The 25,053-nt window shown below is 35.9% G+C and overlaps 1 protein-coding gene across 4 annotated transcripts; it reads right to left on the bottom strand.

The window, feature by feature from the left end:
• Window positions 1-458: 458 nt before the first annotated feature.
• On the bottom strand, window positions 459-23,831 carry LOC126968700 (peptidyl-alpha-hydroxyglycine alpha-amidating lyase 1-like). Of its 4 annotated transcripts, XM_050813771.1 has the most exons (9): window positions 23,467-23,831; window positions 23,296-23,392; window positions 21,062-21,299; window positions 15,837-15,965; window positions 14,461-14,612; window positions 13,505-13,702; window positions 11,513-11,788; window positions 7,045-7,185; window positions 459-657 (listed from the first exon to the last, which is right to left on the bottom strand). In XM_050813771.1, the coding sequence occupies exons 1-9, from the start codon at window positions 23,521-23,523 to the stop codon at window positions 500-502; spliced, it is 1,446 nt and encodes a 481-aa protein (XP_050669728.1). In that variant the 5' UTR covers window positions 23,524-23,831; the 3' UTR covers window positions 459-499. The 4 variants fall into 4 exon arrangements, with proteins under 4 accessions (XP_050669728.1, XP_050669730.1, XP_050669729.1 ...); XM_050813773.1 differs by lacking the exon at window positions 7,045-7,185 and having other exon boundaries at window positions 23,467-23,829; XM_050813772.1 differs by lacking the exon at window positions 459-657 and having other exon boundaries at window positions 3,177-7,185; window positions 23,467-23,829.
• Between the last annotated feature and the right edge of the window lie 1,222 nt (window positions 23,832-25,053).

Genomic DNA, 25,053 nt, shown 5'->3' with positions numbered 1-25,053 from the left:
TTAGCCTTAGCCTTTTGAATATATTACTTACATCTGATTGGTAATATAAGTAGTAAGTATCTGGACGACCGCGCCTTGCTCGGATTTTTGGGAAGGTACAAAACTTGAACAAAAAAAACTAATAAAACATCTGGATTCGAACCGAGGTCTTCTGCTTTCCGGGTCACCCAATGTCTCATCTGAGCTGTTATAGTCTTGTATATAGTGGCGAAAATTACCTTTGTATTCTAATGTTATTGTAGCTGTTTCGTATTAAAACACGGATAAAACTACATTTTTTAAAATTTAAACCTAGCTAGATCGATTTCTCACCCCCGAAACTACTTATTATATATATATAGTATTATATATATAGTAAATTTCATTAGGAGGTTCAGATTATTTGTATATATTTATATACAAGAATTGCTCGTTAAGATACTTATAAGATAATAATATGTCTATTGTAAGGAAAAACGTTGAATTTGAAATAATTGTATTTTGGCACGTTATGTGGTCATCAAGCTGTAGCGGAGGGTTGTGGGGGCAGCATGGGCGCCGGCTCTTCATCAGAGTCATCGGAGTGCACCCGCGTGAATCTCCGACGCTCCAGCAGTCTCCGTAGTTTGAACTCCCCGTGGCCGTACTCCCAGCGGCGCCGCGTGAGGCTCTTGCGACCTATAGCGACGTAGCAAGTGATTCTAAATTAGATTTCTGATCCTAGTGACAAATTCAAAGGCACAATAAACATAACACTTTGTTTGCTTGCTTGTTTCCACACAACACTAGCAAAAAATAATAGTTTTAAAAAAACTAAAAAATATAAGCTTTTATGGAAAATCCCACTAAAAATAGATGTAAAAACAGGGCGTAGTATTTTTTATTATTATTGTATTGTAGGTTTATTTATATTGAATTGTCATCGGTCCTTAGTATGCCAAATTTCGAGTTAATCCGACGTTTTGAAGAGGGTCAAAATCATATTCAAAGATTCCGTAATATACTAACAAACGTATGAAGCTAATAAAAGCGTATTAAAAAGTCCAAGATGTTAGAATAATATTTATTGCTATCACTCGCATTTTTGCGTTCGGATACACGTATAATAAAAATGCAAAAAAATAAACACACAAAAAACTAAATAAATCTTAAGAACAAATTTACGTACCTATTTAAAAAAAAAACGATATCAATGTTGATTTTTGCCTCAGTGGTTTTTTTTTATTATGTTTTTTTATGTGGCAAAAGTACAATCTTTTCGCCAAACAGATAAAAAATATACATTTCAGGTATTGTCTAACATAAATGCGAACCGAACCAAAAGTATGGAGAATGCCGTGACGCGCGATAATCATTTTATACCCATTCTAAGAAAAGTGCTCAACGCAGCTATAGAAGTATATATCTTCCCAACGTCTCTTACCAATTTGAGAAACGTAAATAGGTGTCGATATTTTAGTACCATTCCATACAGTAGGTAGATTTATTGAACGGCGTCGTAACTTTTAATTACAATAATACAATACGAATGAAATAGAACAAAGAAATACAAGTATCCTAACTATCGCCTTAGGGAGAGTCTTTGCTAATGAGAAAGCCTAAAACCAAATAATTAAACTGTAAAAATATTTCACGGCTGAGACTCCATCCCTCCCCACGGTGTTTCGGCTTCGCAATCACAATGATTAACCACTGGTCCAATGACTGTATGATCATTAAGTTAAAAAATCAGAACTATAATTAGTTCGAAGCATAAATCTTTCATCCATAATTTCAACGACGGTCTTACGAATTTTCGATCAGGCCACGTGTCCTAACGTGAGTTTATCATTTTATACCCATCCCAAGAAAGTGCTCAACGCCGCTAAAGAATTATTCACTTCAAAAATTGTTTCTATATTAAACAAAGAAAAAGATCTTTTTAAGTGTGAAGAAATGCATTTTAAATAAAAAAAAAGTGATGCAAATAAAAATACCAAAGCTCATGTCAATATATATATTTATTCAATAAATAATAATCTTCATACAAACAAAATATAGTCATCGCATCAAAAACAATCCGACCTGAACACGAGTCAGTTATTCAATTTACATCATGGAAACCAACTTCAGATTGGACTACTTGTTGCGATAATTGCAAACAATAAAAAAGCGAAAAACGCGTAACAGAAAAATATTCAGATAAAGTCGTGATAAAATTAACAAATAATACAACATTGAGAAAAAAGTATTTAAATAGAACATAAATTATAACACAGCAGGTTAATTTCATTACAGTAAAGTATATAATATATGAATGCGGACAAAGACACTTTTACACACAACATAATAAATAAAGTAAAACACAAGAATCAGATCTTAAAAAGCCTAATATAAAATGGGTTACATACACGCATCTACTTGTAATATGATTAACAAGATAAATATATATATATATATTACCTTAGATTAAGGATTGGTCTCCGCTGCGGTAAACTAGATACCGCAGGCGTAGTCGCAAAGGTCGGCAACTAATACTACGCCATAGTGGTTGTACTCGAGTCAGTCTCGAACAATGTGTGTGACGTTGACGTGCCACATATTCTGTTAAACTCTGCTAATAATTGAAACTAAAATGCCGGGTTGCGTAGTATACATTGTGAAAATAATTCAACAAGAAATAAGAAAGACACTGGGATCACAAATCATCGGTAAATATTTTGTATTTTATTAATTTCAATGTAAAATAACAAGAAGCGTATGTTACAAGATTTGAAAGATGCCATTACGTGTCAAGATCGTGGCATCTTGCATCTAATAGTTGCCGTAATAATAAAGCTATTGTTATTAGGAAGTGCGGTATCTAGTTGTAGCGCAGCGGAGACCAATCTTTAATGTAAGTTTATAACAATTTTTTTGACGTGTTCAAACTAATGGGCCATACATAAATTACGTCACACAAGTTTTATGCATTTTCAAACTACCCTCTCTGTCCTTGTCACAGTCAATATTTGTGAATCCCCTCCCCCTTATGCTGTGACGTCATATTTTATCAATTTTCTTTTTTTAAGTAATAAAATAAATATAGCTACTTTAAACAGATATATATATATATTATATTATATATAATATATATATATATCTTATATATAATAAGATATATATATATATTATATATATATATATTATATATATATATCTTATATATGTCTGATGTATACATCAGACAGCGACCTAGATATCACCGACGACTTAAACCTACATACTATCATAAGGGTATCCGTAGCCAAATGGCAAAAACGGAACCCTTATGGATTCGTCATGTCTAAAATGTCTGAACTATACTGTTGACAATTGGTATTCTGTGAACCGCATTAAGATTTTCTTACAAAAATAGAAAAAAAATACGTGTGGGGTTTTTCATCATATCTATGGATAGGTTTTCAAAAATGATATTGAGGTTTCTAATATATTTTTTTTTCTAATTGAATAGTTTGCGCGAGGGACACTTTCAAAGTGGTAAGATGCCCCCGCCACCCTGTTACTTCTAAATAAGAGAATGATAAAACTAAAAATATATGATGTACATTACCATGCAAACTTCCACCGAAAATTGGTTAGAACGAGATCTAGTAAGTATTTTTTAACACGTCATAAATCGTAAACCTTGTAAAATAATATAAAAGATCTTTTAAACTTTTATATTATGTTACGGAACCCTTCAAGGGCGAGTCCGACTCGCACTTAGCCGCTTTTCATATTATAAATAAAGATCGAGTTATAACTATTTCTTTAAATTCAGTTTTACATTATTTTCGAGTTTGAATATTTTAGACTTTAGCACTGACGTGACAGCTTTTCATCTCCCCTGTATCACATTTGATTATCCCCCCTTCCCCCATAAAGTGTGACGTAATTTTTGATTGTCCCCTAAGCGAAATATGACACTCTTCTACTTACACTGGGAACGGAATGTTACAACACAATTCAATACTTGTAGGTGTTTATGTAATTATCAGTCTCACAAATCTACAAAAAAAAAATTCAGTGCCTTCAGCCCACTTCTAAAGACTTATTACTTACGCTTTCTAAGGCAATATACTTAACTAACGCTTATTAGTTCAATAGATCTTATTCATTATTATCAATCAAAAACAAAAGAAACAATCAGAAAACTAGTTCCAATACAATTAGCGATATTATCAAGTTCTTCAATATATAAAAGTTGACACAATATCTTGTCAAACTTTATCACAGTGTCTTTTGTGTTAACGGTAGGCTATAGGCACAGAACGTTAATAAATAGTTATTTATGCAACTGTTGTGTAATAAAGGGCATTAAAACACGAATGTGGGCTTATCACACGAGGCGAAGCAGAGTGTGATAATAGTATCACATGAGTGTTTTAATACCTTATTATCAACAGTTGCATAATAAAAGATTCGTAAACAGTTAGCTTACTGCTAACATTAAAAAAGCCTGTCATAGTAACCATTACATGATCCAAACGAGTGTTGTAATGTTGTACTGAATTTCATTACAACACTCGTTTTGGTGATGTGATGGTTATTAGGTCAGGTTGTTTTTAATGTTGGCAATAAGCTAACTGTTTTAGAATCTTTATTTGAGGATTTCAATCATGGGTGTAGATAAAGCATATAATTCCATTCATACCATTGGAATTATATTCTTCACAAGCGTGGTATTATATTACACTTTAATATTCAGCTAAAAGCAGACTGAATAACGCCTGATTAACCCTTGTTATATACACAATTTGTAATTTTTTAAGTGATATCCACCTCTGGGATAATAAGTACCAAATTAATGCAAATTCCAACAGTTCGAATGATAAGTAAATCTTGGTATGTTTGTTCAACTCTCAGGTTTTCTCTCTCTTTCAAATCTAAACATCTAAGTAAGTATCTCAAGTCAATTTCTTATTTTACTATTGGGGCTGTTATCAACTGTTAAGTAGATCCTGTAGATGGCGTCACAACCCGAGAGTGTAACAAAATACCAAACGATCATGCGTAATTCGGACGGTTGGATTAGTTGGTAAAAGCGCTGGGGAGTTTACCGATAATCGCGGATTCGAATCCTATATCATCAATAAATTTTGGTACAAACTAAGTTTATATTTCTAAACATACAAAAAACATGTTTAGGCGTAGCGATATCTCTTCGTATAGTATAGTATTTGTGACACATTTAGAATGCTAGCAACGATTTAGTCAATAGATATTTCGAAAAATGATTGAGAATGGCGCATAAACAAAGCAGAGATACAAAATTAACTAGTTAAATTCACACACACAAGGAATTTATTTAGAGCATGCCATATCAAAGTCAAATAATACCTATATGAAACAGAATGAAGTAATTTTGATTTTATAACAAATAGTTAACAACTGCCATTTTAAATTCAATTTTCATTGGACATTGGACAATTGGACCAAATAATCATTAAGGCCGACATATTTGAAATTGCAAAATGCAAATAACGCCCTCAACTTTTATAGGGACCAAAACTTTAGCGTTCATTCAAATACTAGCGCCTAGTAAAAACGTAAGTATTCTGTTGATGACTTTAGTCGTTGAAGTCCGTGTAGGCTTAAGTAAAAGAAAAAAAATGTTAGCTGTCAATGTTTGCTAATTCCTCATCCAAGATGGTGCGCACTACAAATAAATGGATGAATTAACCGGACATGTGAGATTATTTGACTTTGATTAAAAAATGTAAAATAAAAACAAGTTAAGAGCCTGTTAGTAATAAATATATAAGGAATTGTTCAGGAAGAAACAAAGTTTTAAGTTTTTTTTTTCGCAAAATATATTGACAAAATGAGATCATAATAAAGGAATGTATTTTATTTATTTTTCAAAAATTTCATTAAATATGTATTACCTATCATAATATTAATTATTTTGCAGCACTTAACCGATTGGTTGGGTATTATCGTCAAGTTTTAGGGTTAATTTTTTACTTTAAATAGTGCGTTATATGTTCTAAAGGGCCACATATACGTAATCCGTCCTTTCTAACAGTCTGATCGTTTCGTATATGCGACCCTGTCAATAATGAAATAAATAAAAGTGTGTGTGTGTAAGTACATAAGTATGTACGCACGCAAGAAGTGATACTTCTTTGGCCTAACAAAGCAAAAGTCCTTAAAATGATTTATTCCTCGTGCTATTCTACGTTTCTAGAAAGAAAAATTTTGTAAAAATCTTGCAGAAACTAAAAAAAATAAGAATGTCGCAAAGGTCAGAAAATTTTAGGAACCAACTTCAACCTGTTACTTTTGTTTTACAGTGATGCGCGCGCATCTTAAAATTTCACTCTCATCATTTTTTCATAACGCGCCTAGAGAAGTATATGTTTAATATCTAAAATCGTAGAATAGCACCAGCAATAAATGATTTTAATGGTTTTTACTTCGTTAGGCCAAAGAAACTTCTTGCGTGCATACATAAGCACATACACTTTTTTATACTGGACAGGTACGAAAGGGCAAACGTCTGAGCGTGAATACATCTGCAATACTAGAGGTCTTGCAGATTCATAGAACTAACTTCTTATACCTAAAAATGCAATGCAAACATTTCATTCGTCATACAGACTTGCGAGGTGAGAGTACGGCACTGACCTGTATAAATACCACTGCACAGGCTGTTCCATATGTTTGACAGCAAATTTTTTGTGCCTATTTGAAGCACCACTCGCGAGAGTATAATACAAATGGCTGCGACGGAACGTACAATACTCTATAGTATTTATGCATCTCTTATTATTAATTGCATTCGTTTCCGTGTTATTTATACTTCAAGTACACAATTTTTTTTTGTAAATAGTTTCCCATCATCTATCGATGTTCGCTGAGGTTGTCATCACTTGTTTTAGTACCGCAGACTCTCGCTACATAGCCAACAGCGCCAAACACAAAAGCACTTTGACAGCCGCCAGTCCAGTGGTAAATAGTAGAGGTCAGTGGGGTACGGGCGTGGCTTGCGAGCGACGGAGGCGTGGTCAACTGGTCAGTCGACGTCGTCGCAGAGCGGCTGCGTGTCTGCGGCGCGCTTACCTCTGTTGCGAGCGTTGAGCAGCGCCATGGCCGCGAGTGCCACGAGGGCGGCGCCCGCAGCCCCCAAGGCGCCCCCCGCGGCTCCCGACCACCCGTCCCATACGTTTCCCTCGCCTACGCCCACACCTACTCCGCTCACTTCTACCACAACACAAATACAAAGATTAAATTTGTAACCATGACTTATTAACAGTAACCCGCGACGTCTCGGGTTCCGTCCGAGCTCCCCTTTCTTTATGAAAATAAGGGACGAGACGAGCAGGACGTTCAGTTGATGCACCCTACCTATTATAATGCAGTGCCGCTCAGGATTCTTTAAAAACCCAATAATTCTGAGCACTACAATGTTAAGTCTCATTTGTCCAGTAACTTCACTAGCTACGACACCCTTCAGACCGAAACACAGTAATGTTTACACATTACTGCTTCACGGCAGATATAGGCGCCGTTGTGATACCCATAATCTAGCCGGCTCCCTGTGGAGCCCAAAGGAGCCTCCCACTGGTAAGCCCTTACCAACTGTTTGAGTGACGCATGGTTTGTAAATCTTGAGCTGCACACCCGAATGATAAATGATTTTAATAAACAATTTTTTATTTTTTAAAGTGATTACCCACTCCCATTCTGGGATTAGTTAAACAAATTAAATTTGAAAACAAAATTTACTAATGATTCCACAGTTTCCTTTAACTCTACCACTGAGCCAGCCGCTCGAGTGACGTAAATTTCATAAATCTTGTATATATGTCTTGGTTCAACTCTAAGGTTGTGGCTCCTTCGACAGGATCTACTTTACTTATAGTTGATAATAATTAATCCTACAAGTCAGGGATATAACTTTAATAATAACCAATTGTTTAAATACACAAATGCATAATCTGGTCGCCATCTTTTTTTTATGACAAGGGACGAGACGAGTAGGACGTTCAGTTGATGGAAATTGATACGCCCTGCCCTACTGCTACTGGTACAATGCAGTGCCGCTCAGGATTCTTGAAAAACCTAAAAATTCTGAGCGGCATTAAAATTGCGCTCGTCACCTTGAGACATAAGATGTTAAGTCTCATTTGGCCAGTAATTATACTAGCTAAGTGACGTCAGATCCAGGCGCACTCCAAAAGTCACTACTCAAATATAATGTTTGCATATTGACAATAATCTGCGGACGTCACGCTATTGATATGATAAGTTTTAATCAAAGCAAGGTTGGCTTTTAGCTTTAGTAAACAATATGTAATAGTACAAGTACGAAAGTCTCACTTCGCAAAAACAATTAAAGAAATAGGGACTCTTGCAGTCATACAACAAGGTGTAATTCAGATCGCACAGCGCTACTAATCTACATTTTTATTCGCCTAGAAGTTGCCTCTCTTTCTATCGCCTGACTCTTATCTCTTCTGACGACATTAGGGTTGACTTCTTTACCTAAAACTTTACCTTGCGTAGTATAAGGTCATCTTATAAAAATTGCTCAGTTTTTTCTATAATATAAAAAGGGTATGTAATCGTAATTTTAAATCAATGTTATTTCGTTGTTAAACCTACATTATTTGCGGATAGTAATGTATGCGTTCGAACACCATAACATAGTCAAACCTACTTAGTTTAAAAGAAATAAATACGTAGCTATATTGAATGGTAATTTCATTATAATAATAATCACTTTAAATTAGATTGTTTCAGCGTCTTAACCCGCGAGGTGCCAATCAGACGTCTGACGTCTGCTATCAAAACTACGTCGTACGTCTACTTGGCACACAACGGTAGCAGATATTTTTTCGTTAAATATACACAGAGTAAGACAAGCTACACGATATACCACAAGAAAGGTAATTTAACAGACTATAAAAGTAAGAATATTTAATTTTAAAACTTTATCTGTGTAAATACGACAAGCCGTCAAAATGCGGTGAGCCGCTTAGCCCTACTTTAAACGAAATTTGTTTAAATTACGCAGTATCTATTGTTTATGTAATCTAACAAAGCGCTAGTTTGTTTAATAACAAAAGCATTGACGCTCGTTTTTATAAACAAGCCGAAACACTTCAAAAGCAATAAATTTTATTGTAACACGAGCCCGTTGAAATTGGCGTCGGTAACGCGCGGCGGCTTAAGACGGGCATATGCGCCACGCGCTTTGTATCAGCTTAGCCAGTGACGGGTCATGGAAGCTTAAATATGTTTTACTTTATTTATGTTTCTCCATTTTTAAAATGTCGGTCGGATCAGTGACATAGGTGACAACAAATCTCTCGCGTGCGTCACTGCTCGGTCGTGAGTCCCTACTGTTTAGCCTACTGTGTAGAGGCCGCCGTATGTACTTACGATTTCGATAGCTGCACGGGGAGTGAGACAGGCCTGGCTTTAGGAAGATACATCCATATTATTATATCAAAAGCAACATGTGTTAACACGAATAATTCTAATTACGGAATTTGAAGGCTTTTCACGCTGTTGTTGAATATTATAAAAATTTTCAAGGTTATTATAGAAAATTTAATCATGTTAGATTCTGTTTTACGGTTAAAATACCCTAGAAATTTAATGGAAATGGTTTGAAGTGAGGGAATGAATATACGTTACATTATAGTGTGTGTTCTATAGTCGAATAAGTATTGCACTCGAGCGAAGCCGTTGTTAGAAATATTTAAAACAAGTACTTATTATAGTTAATAAAATGCGGATTAGTTACAAAAAATCAATACAAATTAGTATTGATTACTGAAGCCCACCAATTTTATTAGTATATTTAAATAATATAAACCTCACCATGATTCTCTTAGCAATATTTGGTACGAAACATGAAATACTACATCGTTCATAACTTTGTTGAGAGAATTAACTTTTCTTGCTAAACCATCTATCTAACTTCGACTTCTACCTGAAAAGAACGACAAACGTGAACGCAAGCCTTTTTTATCAGAACAATTTTTTACTGACCACGACGCTGCCACAAAAAATTACATTTGGGCGAATTCATAGAAATATAGCTAGGCTGGCCATAAATATTGCTACACTTAAAAATGAACTTAAACTCGAATTTGAAACGTGTTTAACGTGATAGAAACTTCGATCATATGTCACTTTTTCAAATATTTTTCAAGGTTTTTATTAAGTCATCGGTTCGGACCTCGGATTAACTCTGAGAACATACAGTTATCTATTGGTTTTGAGAGCACTCCCTTTATTACCAGCTTATTGGCATACTTGGCGACGATTTTACGAGCGATGCTCATTCCGTGGTCATGTGAAGATAGGACCAAAACTGCCTCAAACCACTGCTTACAGTTATAAGGCGCTAATTCGTTGTCTAGTCCAGCTCCGTTTATACTTTATATGATCAGATACAACGAAGAACGAATCGACTCATCGACGATCAAGTCATTAACTATCGGCCGAGTTCTTTGGCGTTGCGGAAAATTTTGATTTCTCTGCATCTCCTACCGCTTACATCACGGGAGTGCTCAGTGATGATCTTCAGGTGATAGTAAAAGGTTGTATCAGCAGCCGGTCTTTACCACCGATTATTCAACGCACATTATGTTGATGTTTGGCATTCCCGCTACTACTTTGGAATCGCAAAGCCACTTTGTGAAATCATCTGGCGGCTGCTGCATTCCCGATCCGATACGACTAAGGGTCCTTCAAGTTTGGGACATACTCCTATCTCAAAGGCTGGCAACTCATTAGGACTTTACCTTTGGAACTATTGATGTTCATAGGCGGCTGGCTTTTTTTTTACTATTAGGTGAGGCACTTGTCCGTTGGCTCGAAGTGCCACGTACCTACATCGTGTTGGGATTAATTTACCCTTAACATTAGACTATCAGTTTGCACAGGAAGTCGGCTAGATCCCGTGTAAATATTATTGTGTTTTAGTCTGAAGGGCGCCGTAGCTAGTGAAATTACTGGGCAAATGAAACTTAACATCTTATGTCTCAAGGTAACGAGCGCAATTATAGTGCCGCTCAGAATCTTTGGGTTTTTCAAGAATCTTGAGCGACACTGCATTGCAATGGGCAGGGCATAACAATTGCCATCAGTTGAACGTCCTGCTCGGCTCGTCCCTAATTGTCATAAAAAACGCTTTCAAATCGTTCATTGAAGTGCTAGTAACACTTATATACTCATCCAATCGAGTGTTGTAATGAAATTCAGTGCAACATTCTAATATCCGTTTTCATAATAACACTCCTTTGGATGATATTATGGTTACTAGGACTGGATATTTTAATGTTAGCAGTAAGCTGTTTCAGAATCTTTTATAGAGGATTCTTATTTTGGGTGTAGATAACGTATTATTTGTGTAAATGTAAACTGTTGATAATTAGGTTTTAAAACACTCATATGATACTATTATCACATTTGTGTTTTAATACCCCTTACTTACCCATTACACAACAGTTGCATAAATAACTAATAAATAAAGGCTTTTCAAATCGTTCATTGAAGTACTAGTAATACTTACCAACAGTAGCGGTAGGTTTGGCATGGCTGGAGTTGGTGGGTTCTTGCTTAAAGCTCTCGTTCCGTAGCGCATCGTCGACGAACTTGTAGACGCGGTAGGGATTGAGTTCGGCCACGTATACGTCGCCGCCGGGGCTCACCGCGATGTCGTGCGGGTTGGACAACGACTCGCCCGCAGCGAAGGTCTGAATGAGGCGCCCCGACGTGTACTCTATGACGTATCCGCGGACCGGAACCCCGCTGTTGGAAGGCCCGTTAACCACGTACAGCCTACCACCTGAAACGTCATTATTTTTATATACACCCATGCTTTAAATCGTCTATTAAAGATTCTGAAACAGTTAGCTTATTGCCAACATTAAAACACCCAATGTTCTAATAACCATTACATCATCCAAACGAGTGTTGTAATGAAATTCAGTAGAACATTACATCATCCGTTTTCAAAATAACACTCCTTTGGATGTTACTAGGACTGGCTTTTATAACCGACTTCAAAAAGGAGGCGGTTATAAATTCGATCGGTAATTTTTTTTAACGTATGTACACCGATTTCTCTGATCCAATTTACGAAAATTTTGGCCCCATAAATATTTCACATAGTTTGGCCCAGTAGTTTTCACTATATGAACATTTCTTGTGAAAATTTTTGTTTACCTTGATGATATAATTGTTTTATGTGTACGGCTTTTTAGTTTGTTCAGGTTGATTATATATCCTATTTATAAACTGACACTAAAAAGTAAAAAATAAAAATAAAAACTACGTTTTAAGAAATATTAAAGGTAAAGGTGTATTGAATTAAATTTTTAGTTATATGATACTTTTCAGTTTTTGAAGTCGGTTTTTTTTTAATGTTAGCCACTGCTAAAAGATACTGAAACAGTTCACTAACTGTTTCAGAATCTTTTATAGTGGATTCATATTATGGGTGTAGATAAAGTCTTGTATTAAACTTTTGATAATTAGGTATTAAAACACTCATGTGATAATATGATCACGGTTTTTTTAATACCCCTTATTACACAACAGTTGCATAAATATCTAATAATACCGGCGTTGATAAAGAAATTTCTCCACAATGCGGTTTTCAAGGATCTTTCTACCGCACACAACAAAGCTGCGGTATTTCCATTGTTCCTAATTTGGTATCCGAAAGCGTTCATCTTTTATTAGATGTCTATGGAGTTATATGTTCGACGATTACTAGGAACGATTGTTGAAAATACTTTGGGCACGTTACACGAAACCAAAAGTCCATGGAACGACTCGTCGTCCAAGGACGAGTGGAAGGCAAGCGGTCAAGAGGTCGGTCACCTACGCGTTGGACAGACCTGATAAAGGCTGCGGACACAAACTAATGTTCCCATAATGCTGAAGATTGGCAAGTGGAGGCGCATTGCGAGGGCTGCATTATTCACTATAGATACGTCTTATGTGTACCTACAGTCTCATCATGCAACCACGACCACTGTCAAAACTGAATGACTAAGGAGTAGGATTGTTAAAAATAGTAATAAAACATAGACCAAGTATAGTGACTAGACTAATTGATAGCTTCCGTCTCACTCACACGAGAAAAAGAAAAACTTATGCGAGTCTTATGTAAAGAAATGAGATAGAGTGATTAGACTTTTAGTTGCGCCATGCGTGCCGGTTTTTTCAAGATCAGCACACCCGGTGTGCTAAACAAACTTGACAGCGCTGCACAGATATTTTGTTTACTTTTATTTGCGTCTATAAAAATAATCTATTATTGTTGTGAAACGTGTGAAATATCCACTATTTATTCAACATCAGTGACAATTTTAAGTAGAATCGAAGGAAATATGGTGCGATGTTGTGTTTTACGATGAAAAAGTGATAGTGAAAGAACACTTGTGTTATATTATTTACCTATATATATTGGATAGTATCTGTCTCATATTGGTCACGCTAAACCGATGTCTAGTTACTATACTAAGACTTGGTCTATGTAATAAAAGGTACATACCGTGTATGGGCGAGTAGGCGACGCTGAAGAGTCGTGGTCCGATGAGCCAGTGCGAGTACGAATGTACGTACGAGCCGTTATCGGAGCGGAAGCACGCAACCCGGCCTCGCTCGCGGTCTGCTACACACAGGGCTGCGTGTTCCTCCGCGAGCGTAAGCGCGTGAGGCACGTTCAATGTGAATGGAGTCGACCCGAAACCTGCCCAACAACAATCAATACTAAATACACGCTAATAAAATTTTATGAACGTTGCGGGTCTCGAACGTATCGTCATAAAATCTTGAATGCTCTTAGACAAGAATGATCAATGGGATCCATTCAATGACGGACGGACTTTCCTAGTTTCTGAAATACTAAGGTACGCGGAGAGCATCGAAATAGAATAATTAATTCTATTATTCATTAATATTCCTTTTTTGTTTGTAATTTTTCCTTTTAGAGTTTCGTCTAATTAGTGTAAGTGGCACTGCCGTGCTAATTAGACAATAAATAAAATAAATAAATGACTGGCGCACGCGATAATATAATAATTTAAAAATTAAATATGTATAGTTACTTTTTTTGGATGAGTGAAATTTCGTAGTTCGCGTCACCGAAATGCTTAGAGCAGTATATCTGTAGCTATACAGCTGACGTATTGCGCAACATTAGTGCTGTGTATGATTTCATATGAGTGATATTGAATGGATTTAGTGAATGGTTCAATGTGTATATACTTTGCTTTGTTGAAATAGTGTTTTTGTTTGATTAATAGGTATATTATTGAAAACTAAGTTTTAAAATTAAATTGACATTTTAATACTAAAAGTTCTTAGTTTTCACTTTTATGGGCAGTCTCTACAACTGCTAATTTTTATTTTATTACTAATACTACTAGTTCCTACCACTACCATTTTTTCGTACAATTTTCAGAAAATCTACAAGCCATGAGATTTGAATAAAGGCATAGAACTTACGCCTCCCCCACTGCAGTATCCTGTTACCGTCCGCGGAGTACTTGATGATCCTGGTGTTGCAGTAGCCGTCTGCCACGAAGAAGTCGCCCGAAGAGTGGACGGCCACAGCGCTAGGCTTGCAGAAGTGGGTCTCGTCTTCGCCCGGCACAAATCTGTAAAACATTAATTATTATACAAATGATTTGAGTTTTCTTTAGTGTAATTCCTAACGTGTTGACGTGTTGTCTCGCCAAAAGACTCAATTAGTCCCGTGCCAGATTTTGGCGAGACAACACGTCCTGAGGATGCCTCGTGTAGAGGCGAAACACGTGTCGAATTATTTATAGACAAATATTGGCGGAATCAACACTAAAGAAAACTCAAATCATTTGTATAATTATGAATTTCCGAAAGGCAACGCCTACTTCAATATTTTTTTTACATTAATTATTGTTTGGATACAACGATTTGGCACGTAATATTGCCTGGGTTGAATCCTAAACATAAATATGTTCTTTTTTGTACGACAAACACTCGTGCTCTTTTGCAACACCAAAGGAATCCCAAGCCAGCTTTTCACAATAGGTTTGCTCTTTTTGATTGTATACATCTCATATCTAACTGTAAGCATTATTACCAGTAACTATCCTCATCTTTAGAGGGATATCTTTTCAAAATTCGAATTTTCACGTTAAATTATTTAAAATACAAATTTCGAATAAAAAAACTTTGAATTCGTAGAAATGCTACCAGTCTATTTACCAAATTGAAAAAGACGAATAAATCACAGAGTCTTAAAAAGAAAAACTTAACTCCACTGAGTTTCTTGCGCCCATTCTTCTCAGGTCACGGGCATTTATGCCGAATGGGTGCCTATTTAATCGACTTCGAACAGGAGGAGGTTCTCAATACGATCGGTATTTTTTCATGTATGTAAACCGATTACGCTGAGATTTATGAACCGCTATGCTACCTATTGATAGGTTTGAAGTCGGCGCCAAGCCTAATGTAATAGCAGGTACCTACACTCGCCACGCGTGACTTTGAGCTACAGCTTCGTCTAGAACCAAACAACTTAAACCCTATCAATAGGTTGCACATACAAATAATAGTTTATTAATATTAAATCTCTAATTAGTTATTTTATACTTTTGAGTTTTTGAAGTCGGTTTTCTTGTATTGTTGTTCGATAAGTGATTTTAAATCCTATTTTGTATAAAAATATTACAATTGGATTGAATTATTATTAAAAATCTGCGACGTTATATGAATCTTTGAATGAATGTACTGAGCACATACTCAATAACAGCATATATTTTATTCTTGAAAAGCTTATAGCATGTATTTAACTATTTCATAATAAATAAATTTAAAGAAGTGTAGTCAAAATATCTCACTTTTCCCCAAGAGTAAGGGCAGGAACCTTTCTCTGATCCGGTGTAAATTTGAACACCTGGTGCAGGGCGACATCTGTCAGCCAAACATTTCCCGAACCATCCACTGTTATGCCGTGAGGTATAAAGAACCTGGAATAATGTAACACTTTCATTCATGTCATTAAGTGAAAACGTCTTTAGCATCGTTGTGATTTGAAAATCGATGAATCGAAAAAGCGAAAAAGTAAAAAGATAAAGACACATATATATATTCATAAGATTTAACGTGGGAGAAAATGAGATAGGAATCATTACACAGTGTTTTGGTACCAGGCGATCATAGTTCAAGAAGAGATTGTCTTATGTATGACGCGAGTATACCTTAATATATTCTGACGTCATGCGCACGACGTATTACTATGCATAGACACCAGGAGAACATAAATATGGTAGCGGTGATGGTAGTGTCTTTCATAGCGGTTGAGATCATGTGTCATCCTAGCAACGTGTACCAGGACTTCATATGCAGCTTAGAGGTTCATGCACAACTCTGGTTTCTCTTCTGGCACGTGTTCTTTGAACGCACGCAACTTTTTGTAAGTGACGGAATAAGCAGATGCCCAACTATGTTAATTGAATTCATCTGACCATAAGAGTAATAATTTGAGTCCCAATGTGTTAGAAAACGACCTGTTATGTTCAATAAGTAGCATTGCAGGGGACCGTCTGCTCCCGACCTACGACCGGTTGGAACTGGCGTTCCCGTTGTACTGCGCATTCTTTATATAGATATGTCACTGTCGATTTCATGACAGCGACAATTATTGTTAAAACATATAATTCAGAGTAGATGTCAAGACACTACACGACCGAGATGGTAGTGTACCGATAGCTACCTTTATTTTATGGAAGAGGAGGATAATCAAGCTAACGGCTCCCCTAGTAAGTGATCACTGGCGATCATACTTACTTTCAACATCAGGGAAATTACAGGAGCGCTGTTGGCCTTTTAGTTCGTTGCTTTCAATGGATGTACGATTAAAAATAATAACTATACTAAAAAATACTATTTTTCAGAGGTAATTTTGAGAAACAAGCCTAAACTAAGTGAGATTCTGTATCATAGAACTCCCGGTTTTCGCAGTTCGAACATCAAATTTTATATTTTTTTAAATTCAAAGCTAAGAAAATGCGGTGGATGCGTGATAAATACAAAATAGTAGGTACTTCACATTAATTAAAGATTAGTATTTAAGATATACTGAATTTTAAAAAATTTTAACACTAAGATCACAATATGACAAAATTTTATATTATGTATATTTCATCCACCAGGTAAAAGCCCGATTTGCAAATATACTAGACTATTGCCAGCAATATTATTACATTGATTAGTATGTGTTAACAAGCACTACCCTACCATTATTACCGCGTTAGTACCCACATCATTGAGTCATAAGATATCCCATTTAATAATTACATTTATATTATAAATGTTATTTATCACTCTTTTAGTAATGTTGTTTTTTTATTTATACAAGGTCCACCAACACAGAATACACATGTCAATTCATAAAATTGTAACATTATGTCCAAAAATCGTGCTCCTGCAATTACAGGTGAACACATCATGCACATAAATATACAAACAATTTAGTTCTTAATTTTATAAAAGTAAATTGAAGTCCTATGACGCTTACATATCAAAACAATACAGTCATCATCATCAGCCGGAAGACGGCCACTGCTGGACAAAGGCCTCCCCCAAAGATTTCCACGACGATCAGTCCTGCGCTGCCCTCATCCAACGCATTCCGGCGATCTTGACCAGATCGTCGGTCCATCTTGTGGGGGGCCTACCAACACTGCGTCTTCCGGTACGTGGTCGCCATTCGAGGGCTTTACTGCCCCAACGGCCATCTGTCCGTCAAACTATGTGCCCTGCTCACTGCCACTTCAGTTTCGCAATCAATTGGACTATGTCGGTAACTTTGGTTCTCCTACGGATCTCCTCATTTCTGATTCGATCTCGTAGGGAAACTCCGAGCATAGCCCTCTCCATTACCTTCGGAGCGACCATGAGCTTTCTTATAAGGCCCATAGCTAGTGACCACGTCTGTGTACCGTAAGTCATCACTGGCAACACACACTGGTTGAAAACCTTCGTCTTCAGACACTGTGGTATTTGGGACGAGAAGATTGTACGGAGTTTCCCGAACGCTTCCCATCCGAGTTGGATTCGACGAGTGACCTCTTTCGCGAAATTGGACCTGCCTAACTGGATTGTTTGTCCGAGGTAGACGTACTCGTCGACAATTTCGAGAGCACAGTTCCCAATTGTTATGGGAGTAGGTGCGACATAGACATTAGACATGATCTTCAACTTGTTCATGTTCATTTTGAGATCTACTCTTTAGGAAGCTGTATTGAGGCTATCGAGCATATGGCTTAAGTCTTCCATGGTCTCTGCCATGATTACGATATCGTCTGCGAATCGAAGGTGAGTGATGTATTCGCCGTTGATGTTGATGCCCAGTCCGTTCCAGTCCAGAAGCTTAAAGACATCTTCTAACTCATCAACTGTGCGTGTGGTGTCGCACCAGAATAGCACCACCCCGTCTCCTCCCGTGGGTGTCGTAAGAGGCGACTAAGGGATACAACCAACCCGCCTGCCAAGCGTGGCGATTACGGCAAAGAAACCCCCCAAAAACAATACAGTCACTTCAATATAATCACTCACTTTATATAATTATCGCTTCAGTTTAAAGATATAATAGCACATAATATTCGAATCTTTAGTTAAATAAATTTTATTTTATTCATATAAGTTAGCATTACAGCAGTGCCAACTAACATTTGCTTGCAGTAATAAGGTTGTCTGTCATGCTCTATATAAGCTAGAGTGCTACTTTTGAGTATTAATTACTTATTGTGAATTCTAAGTGGAAACTCTAGACAAATACAGTGATTATAAGAATTGTGTGTGTTTTAATTACCACCTCCTTCTACGCTACATTAAAGTATTTTTTTACAATCAGTCTAAAGCAGAAATTAAAACCCATGCAGACGATCCAAACAGTCATACCACCCAACCAACAAGCGTATCGAAAAGTCTGTTATTTAATAATATTGAAAGCAATTTCCACGGCACATTAGTTCTACTATAACAATTGATTTGCAACACCTATGTGGTGTTCAAATTAATAGAATTGTTTCAATTTGTTGACTACCAGGGAATACAAATTAACCATGAATATGTTGACTATTTAGAACTTAGTACATTATCAGTACCTACCTGTAATGTTCATCGTTTGCTCACCAGTGAAACAACTAATCTTTACTACGTAGCACTACCCGGACACGTCCACACGCAACAACACAATGACAATGATAGTTAACACATACTCTGTTAAGACTAGATGTCAGTACACTACACTACCTAATGTTTATTTAAAGTTCAAAAAAATTACATTCAATACAGATCGTTAATACTCTACAAAAAGAAAAAATACAAAATGCGAGTAGGTACAACGCACTTACCTTACCTACAAAAGTTTTTTTAAATAAAAAATCTTGTTTATTTCATTTATACAAACATTATTTTCAAGAAATATCTCTTCATTCATGATTATTTGCATAACAAACAAACAAGTCACAATATGTGGATTAATAATATTAGATTGTAACTTACTATTCTTTTTATAATAGCTGTTCTGCTTCCTAGTTAGATTTACCTAATCCATAATTTGTTAAGTACTTAAATATCTACACTATCATAATGGAGTGCTTGTCGCCACGTAAGGTATGGAAGTGAGAGTTGGGTATGGCAGAAGAAGCATAAAAGCAGAATTAACGCAGTTGAGATGCGATCACTACGTAGTATGTGTGGGGTAATACTGACTGATAGAATTCCGAATGCGGTAATACGAGCGCGCTGTGGTTTGAAAGAGGATGTTGTGACAAGGACTGAAAAAGGAATGCTGAAATAGTTTGGACACGTGGAGGGAATGAGTGAAGAGTGAGAAAAGGAGAGGTCCGAAGCACCCGCAACCGGCGAGCATGTATGAAAAGAGTAATGAATGTAGAGGAAGCGCGTGAGGTTTGTAAGGATAGAAGCAAATGGCATTCTATTGTCTCTGACTACCGCGACGGGAACAAGGCGTGAGTGTGTGTATGTACGTGTTATAGCTTATTATTTATTTGTATTTGTAAAAAGAAGATTAAAATTTATTTCCTTTAAAATTCGCCCGGTGAAGCGGGCGGGAATGTTTAGTGTATTATAAAACAAAGTCCTTCGCCGCGTCTGTCGCGATAGACTCATAAACTACATGCACCGCTTTTTCTGTTGTTTTCAAAGTAAGCCGTCTGGGAGCTTTAAATAGAAACACTGTCTAAACCCTTTGAGATATAACAAAATAACTTATATTGGACTATAGAAAAGTTCGCGATGGAATGCATCATATTTTTTTCTATTAACAGAACAGCGACTGTCGTGTCAAGTAGTCGTATATCAAAATATTTTATCACATTGTCTACACACTGTATGCAGTTTGATCCAACTTTAACTTCAGAGATAGAATAGTTACTATTTTGATTTGTAGCCCTTAATATTTAAAAAAAATATATATATTTCCATAACAATGAGAATGACGCACAGGTTGACAGTTCTGCTGTCATTATTTTCAAGGACACAGACAAACCACGGAGTAGTAAAAAAAGGACTCCGCGCCGTGATAATAGCAAGTGAAACACCTTTATGCTTGTGTGTGTGCGGTTATGGGGTATACCAGATACACAATTTTTCTCCTTTAAATAATCATATATCCACAAATAGTTTTATATTATTATTTTTACACTTTTTCACAACGCACGACGGCATTTTTAAGATATTTTATTGAGACGCAAACTGATCTGTCACAGACGATGGCAAATCTCATAATGGCGGCCGATCGGCTTGTATTATTGTATGCGTCGGGCTATGTATTTACACGTTTACCGGCTTTTTTAGGTGCTTCACTGTTATGTAAGGTGACACGGAGTCCTTCTTATTTTACATGTCCGTGAGAAAACCAAAATAATAATTGTAATGATTGAACTTCTACAAATTTTGTAATTAACAAAATAGATTTTAAATGTTGTATAAATGCATTTATTTGGGTGTAGGGAAGAGCACAGCTCACCAGCTAATGTACCTATTATAAAATATTTAAAAAGGAAACTTTTTAAGAAATTATAATGATACTCACAGATTCTCTCCCCACATATCGACCAGTTCTCCTGTTTCATTAAACACCATCACCGTTGGGTGGGCAATAGCCGCTTCACCAATACCTTGATACACATTGGTAATTGAAAATGTACTAGCATCCCATACATTTGATGCTCTATGAAACACAAGAATATGGCCTGATGGATCAATAGCTACTCCAGACACCTGTCCAAGCTTCACAGAGGCATCCGGCCAGTCTTTCACCCATTGTGGGGCTGAAATTAGAAAAGTCATATACATTAACTGAAAAATCTTACATATGAACAAAGACTTACACAGCTTGGACTCAGCACCCTCAAAAGCAGGCGAGAAAGAGGCGATCTAATTGAAACATACAAAATACTAAATAATTATTATAATGTCCCAAATTTTGAGAGCATGTTTCCAAGGAAGAGCAATCCTAGACTAAGGGGACATGATATGAAGCTAGAATATCAATTAGCATCATCAAATCCATTGAAACAGTTTCTGACCAACAGAGTCGTTCATATATGGAATAGATTGCCCATGTGGATGTGGTTAAATCAAAATCTGGTAATCAGTTGAAGAATAGACTGGATAAACATTTGGATAGATATGGCAAATGATACAGACGCATCAGCGAAAGCTGCTTAGTCTATTATAAATAATAATAATAAAAATGATAAAAAATTTGAAAAGAGCTGATTTTAAAATTATGGCTGTTTCTAACCAATATATATGACTAGCAATGCCCCGCAGTTTCACTCATGTACATACCGATCTTGTGGTAGTGGAAAATCTACTAAGTCTGAATATAGATTTATTTTTTGTTAACATTTTTATTTCATTTTGTTATTATTGTATTATTTGCTTGTAGATAGCCTTTTTTGTAGTTCTATAATACTGTCCTGTTTATTGTTCTATCAACAATAGTTTCCACAGTGCACTAGATGACATATTTTTTATGACAATTTTTCACTTGGGTTATATTATTATAGAATTTTTATTATGTGACTCAATAAAGATGCAGCTTTCTAATGTTGAAAGAATTTTTGAATTTGGTCCAGTAGTTTTTGTGTGAAAACATTAGAAACATATATACTATATGGGTACCTTCAAGAAAAGCGTGTACACCTTCCTTAAAGGCCGGCAACGCTCTTGTGATTTCTCTGGTGTTGCAGAAGAGTGTGGGCGGCGGTGATCACTTAACACCAGGTGACCCGTACGCTCGTTTGTCTTCCTATTCCATAAAAAAAAAATATACAAAAACACAAATGTTTCATCTTTACAATATTACTTTAGAAAAATTCTTGCTATTTCTCATTAAAGCTCAACTTTTTCGAAATTGGTGATAAATATAAAAAGAATAGAAAACTTTTGATATTATAACTGTCACTTCCTTGAACTATATGAATAAAATTAATATTTTGTCCTACACATCGGGGCAAGCCAGTGGGTGGAGACCTGAAGTTTAGAAAATGCTGCAGTAGGTAATTTTTTACAGAAATGTAATTAACTATGATATGTTTAGTAATAATAATAATAAATTCTTTATTGCCATACAAAACATTACAAATATAAAATGAACAATTAGGATATGTGATGAAACAAAAGGCAAAAGGAAAAGGCTCAGCTTCACCTGACATGGAATCATGGATTTATGTTTCCGTGCAGCACTGTTTTTCAGCCATCCCCTCCTCCCTAAGGTGTTGAGCGGGAGTGGATGTATTGTGGCTCCCCGAATGGTATATAATCCCAAAATGTAATATTAGAGAGAAAAAAAAGTGTTTGTGTGTTTAGGTACATGCGTGAGTGTGAGTGTATGTTTATGTACACAGTACACAGAAAAATATCTTTTAGAGAAAGTGTTTAGTGTTTAGAGCTGTCTTGATACTTGCTGCACAGGGATTTTATAGTAGGTTCCAATTTACTTAGTTTTAATCTCAAGTCTCCTTGTGTTATATCAAGCCGATTTATTATTTTTATCAGTAAATCATTTACAGAACTAAATCCACATTCAGCTAAATATGAAGATGGAAATGGTAGTAAAAGTTTTCTTGCACATTCCTGAAAATAAATAACCCAAAGCAAATAGGTTGTGTCAAGTCCATTTTTAAATTACGTCCCTGGGCCCCACATTGGTAAACACTGGTCTAGAGACTACAGCACGAAGAAGTGTTAATACTTTCTAACGCTTTTAAATTAAAAATAAGAACACTTATAATTATAATTAATAAAGATAGAACTTACAGTGTTCCAGTTTTTCAATACCAGCATTGATTTTAGTATACTGTTGGTCATCGAAATAGTTTCTTGAAAAGTAATTATTTATATTTATACCTGGATACTGAAATAATGTAGTCAAATTGTAGTGAAATAAAAATATTAAATTAGCAATAAATTATAAAACGTAATACATACCCTTTGCGCGGTTATAACACTGAATAAACATAGTAAAATAATAAATTTATTAAACATAATACACAGTTTACAAACAAATAATCTCTTTCATAAATTCCAGAATCAAGTAAACACTTAAATGTATTTATTTATGTAAATATTATATCACTGTTTATAACTTGCTATACATTAAGCGATACTATATGAAAGGGACATATGAATTTCATACGTTAAATGGTATGTAAATAAAAATCAACAATAAAATAATATTATCTAGAATAATTAATGTGAGTGAGATAATAAGAACAAATTAGTATTCAATCAAAAAGGATTATACTGAGCAGTAAGCGCCACAGTATTCATTGCGCTCCTCATCTGATGATCTGTTGCTTTGTTGACAGCATCAACTGTCATGAGTCATTCTGTCAAGGCAACTTTCACCTTTCCAATTTCTGCATTCTCAGGGTATGTTCCGATATGCACTGCGACCACTGTACAGTGTGACGTCAATTTAGTATATTGTGAAGCCATTCCATTATAGCCAGGTATACTGGTTACTATTTAAAAGAGAACGCAATCCCGTATACAGTCAGCTGCATTTTTTGACGCAGCATTCAAATGAGTGTATTAAAGTTTTCTATTTCATTAAAAACATTTTGTTTGAGTACTGTCAAATTAAAAATATTATAATTAATATTTTAGGCACTCGAGTGGTTTTGACTGATCACGTGATCAAAGTACTGCGAGTACCTTACCTCGAAAACGCCAGTGCTCACAGTAAAATATGTCGGCGATTTATGACGTCATATATTTCCCTAGGGTACTGCGGCAGTATACTGGCAGTCCATAACGGAACGAATTTTTCTACAGTGATAGCACTGTGCAGTGCTAATAATAATAATAATAATAGAGAAGTATGAACATTGAATAATGCAGAGATTTACATAGGCTGCACTAAAAGTATCGGGAATAGAATATTTCCACTGTTCCGGTCATATTAAAATCTTTTTAATTGAAAACTCCATGGTTTTAAAAATCGAATACCATTTATTTATTTAAAAAAGATTCTCGGTCTTGTCACAAGGTCTTGTCAAACTTGTTTAGTCGTTTAGAAAATGGAATTGACTCGAGAAAATTCTAGAGCGATGATTTATTATGACTTTCGAAGTGGTTTAACACAAAAACAGTATGTTGACCGGATAATATCTGAATTTAGTAATGAAGCCCAGGTTTGCTGAATTTCAACGTGGACGTGTCAAGCTCAGTGATGATCCCCGTCAAGGTCGTCCAAAAACTGCAGTCACCAAAGAAAACGTTGATGCTGTGCGTAAGCTGATTGAGGAAGATCGACATGTGACATACCGCGAAATTCAGGCAACTTTAGACATTGGCATGAGTCAATAAATAATCTTGCATGAACAATTAGGTGTAAAAAGTTGTTTTCCCGATGGATACCGCATTTGCTCTGTGAAGAGCAAAAAGCGGCTCGCATTACTTGGAGCGTCAGAACTCTCGAAAGATTCCACGCAGTATCCTCAAATGCTGTATACAACATCGTATCAGGTAACGAGTCCTGGATATATGAGCACGAACCCGAAACAAAAAACC

The sequence above is a fragment of the Leptidea sinapis genome, chromosome 16 (assembly GCF_905404315.1).
Source record: "Leptidea sinapis chromosome 16, ilLepSina1.1, whole genome shotgun sequence".
Lineage (NCBI taxonomy): Eukaryota > Metazoa > Arthropoda > Insecta > Lepidoptera > Pieridae > Leptidea > Leptidea sinapis.
Note: the sequence above shows the minus strand (reverse complement) of the source record. Positions and strands in the feature narration are given on the sequence as shown.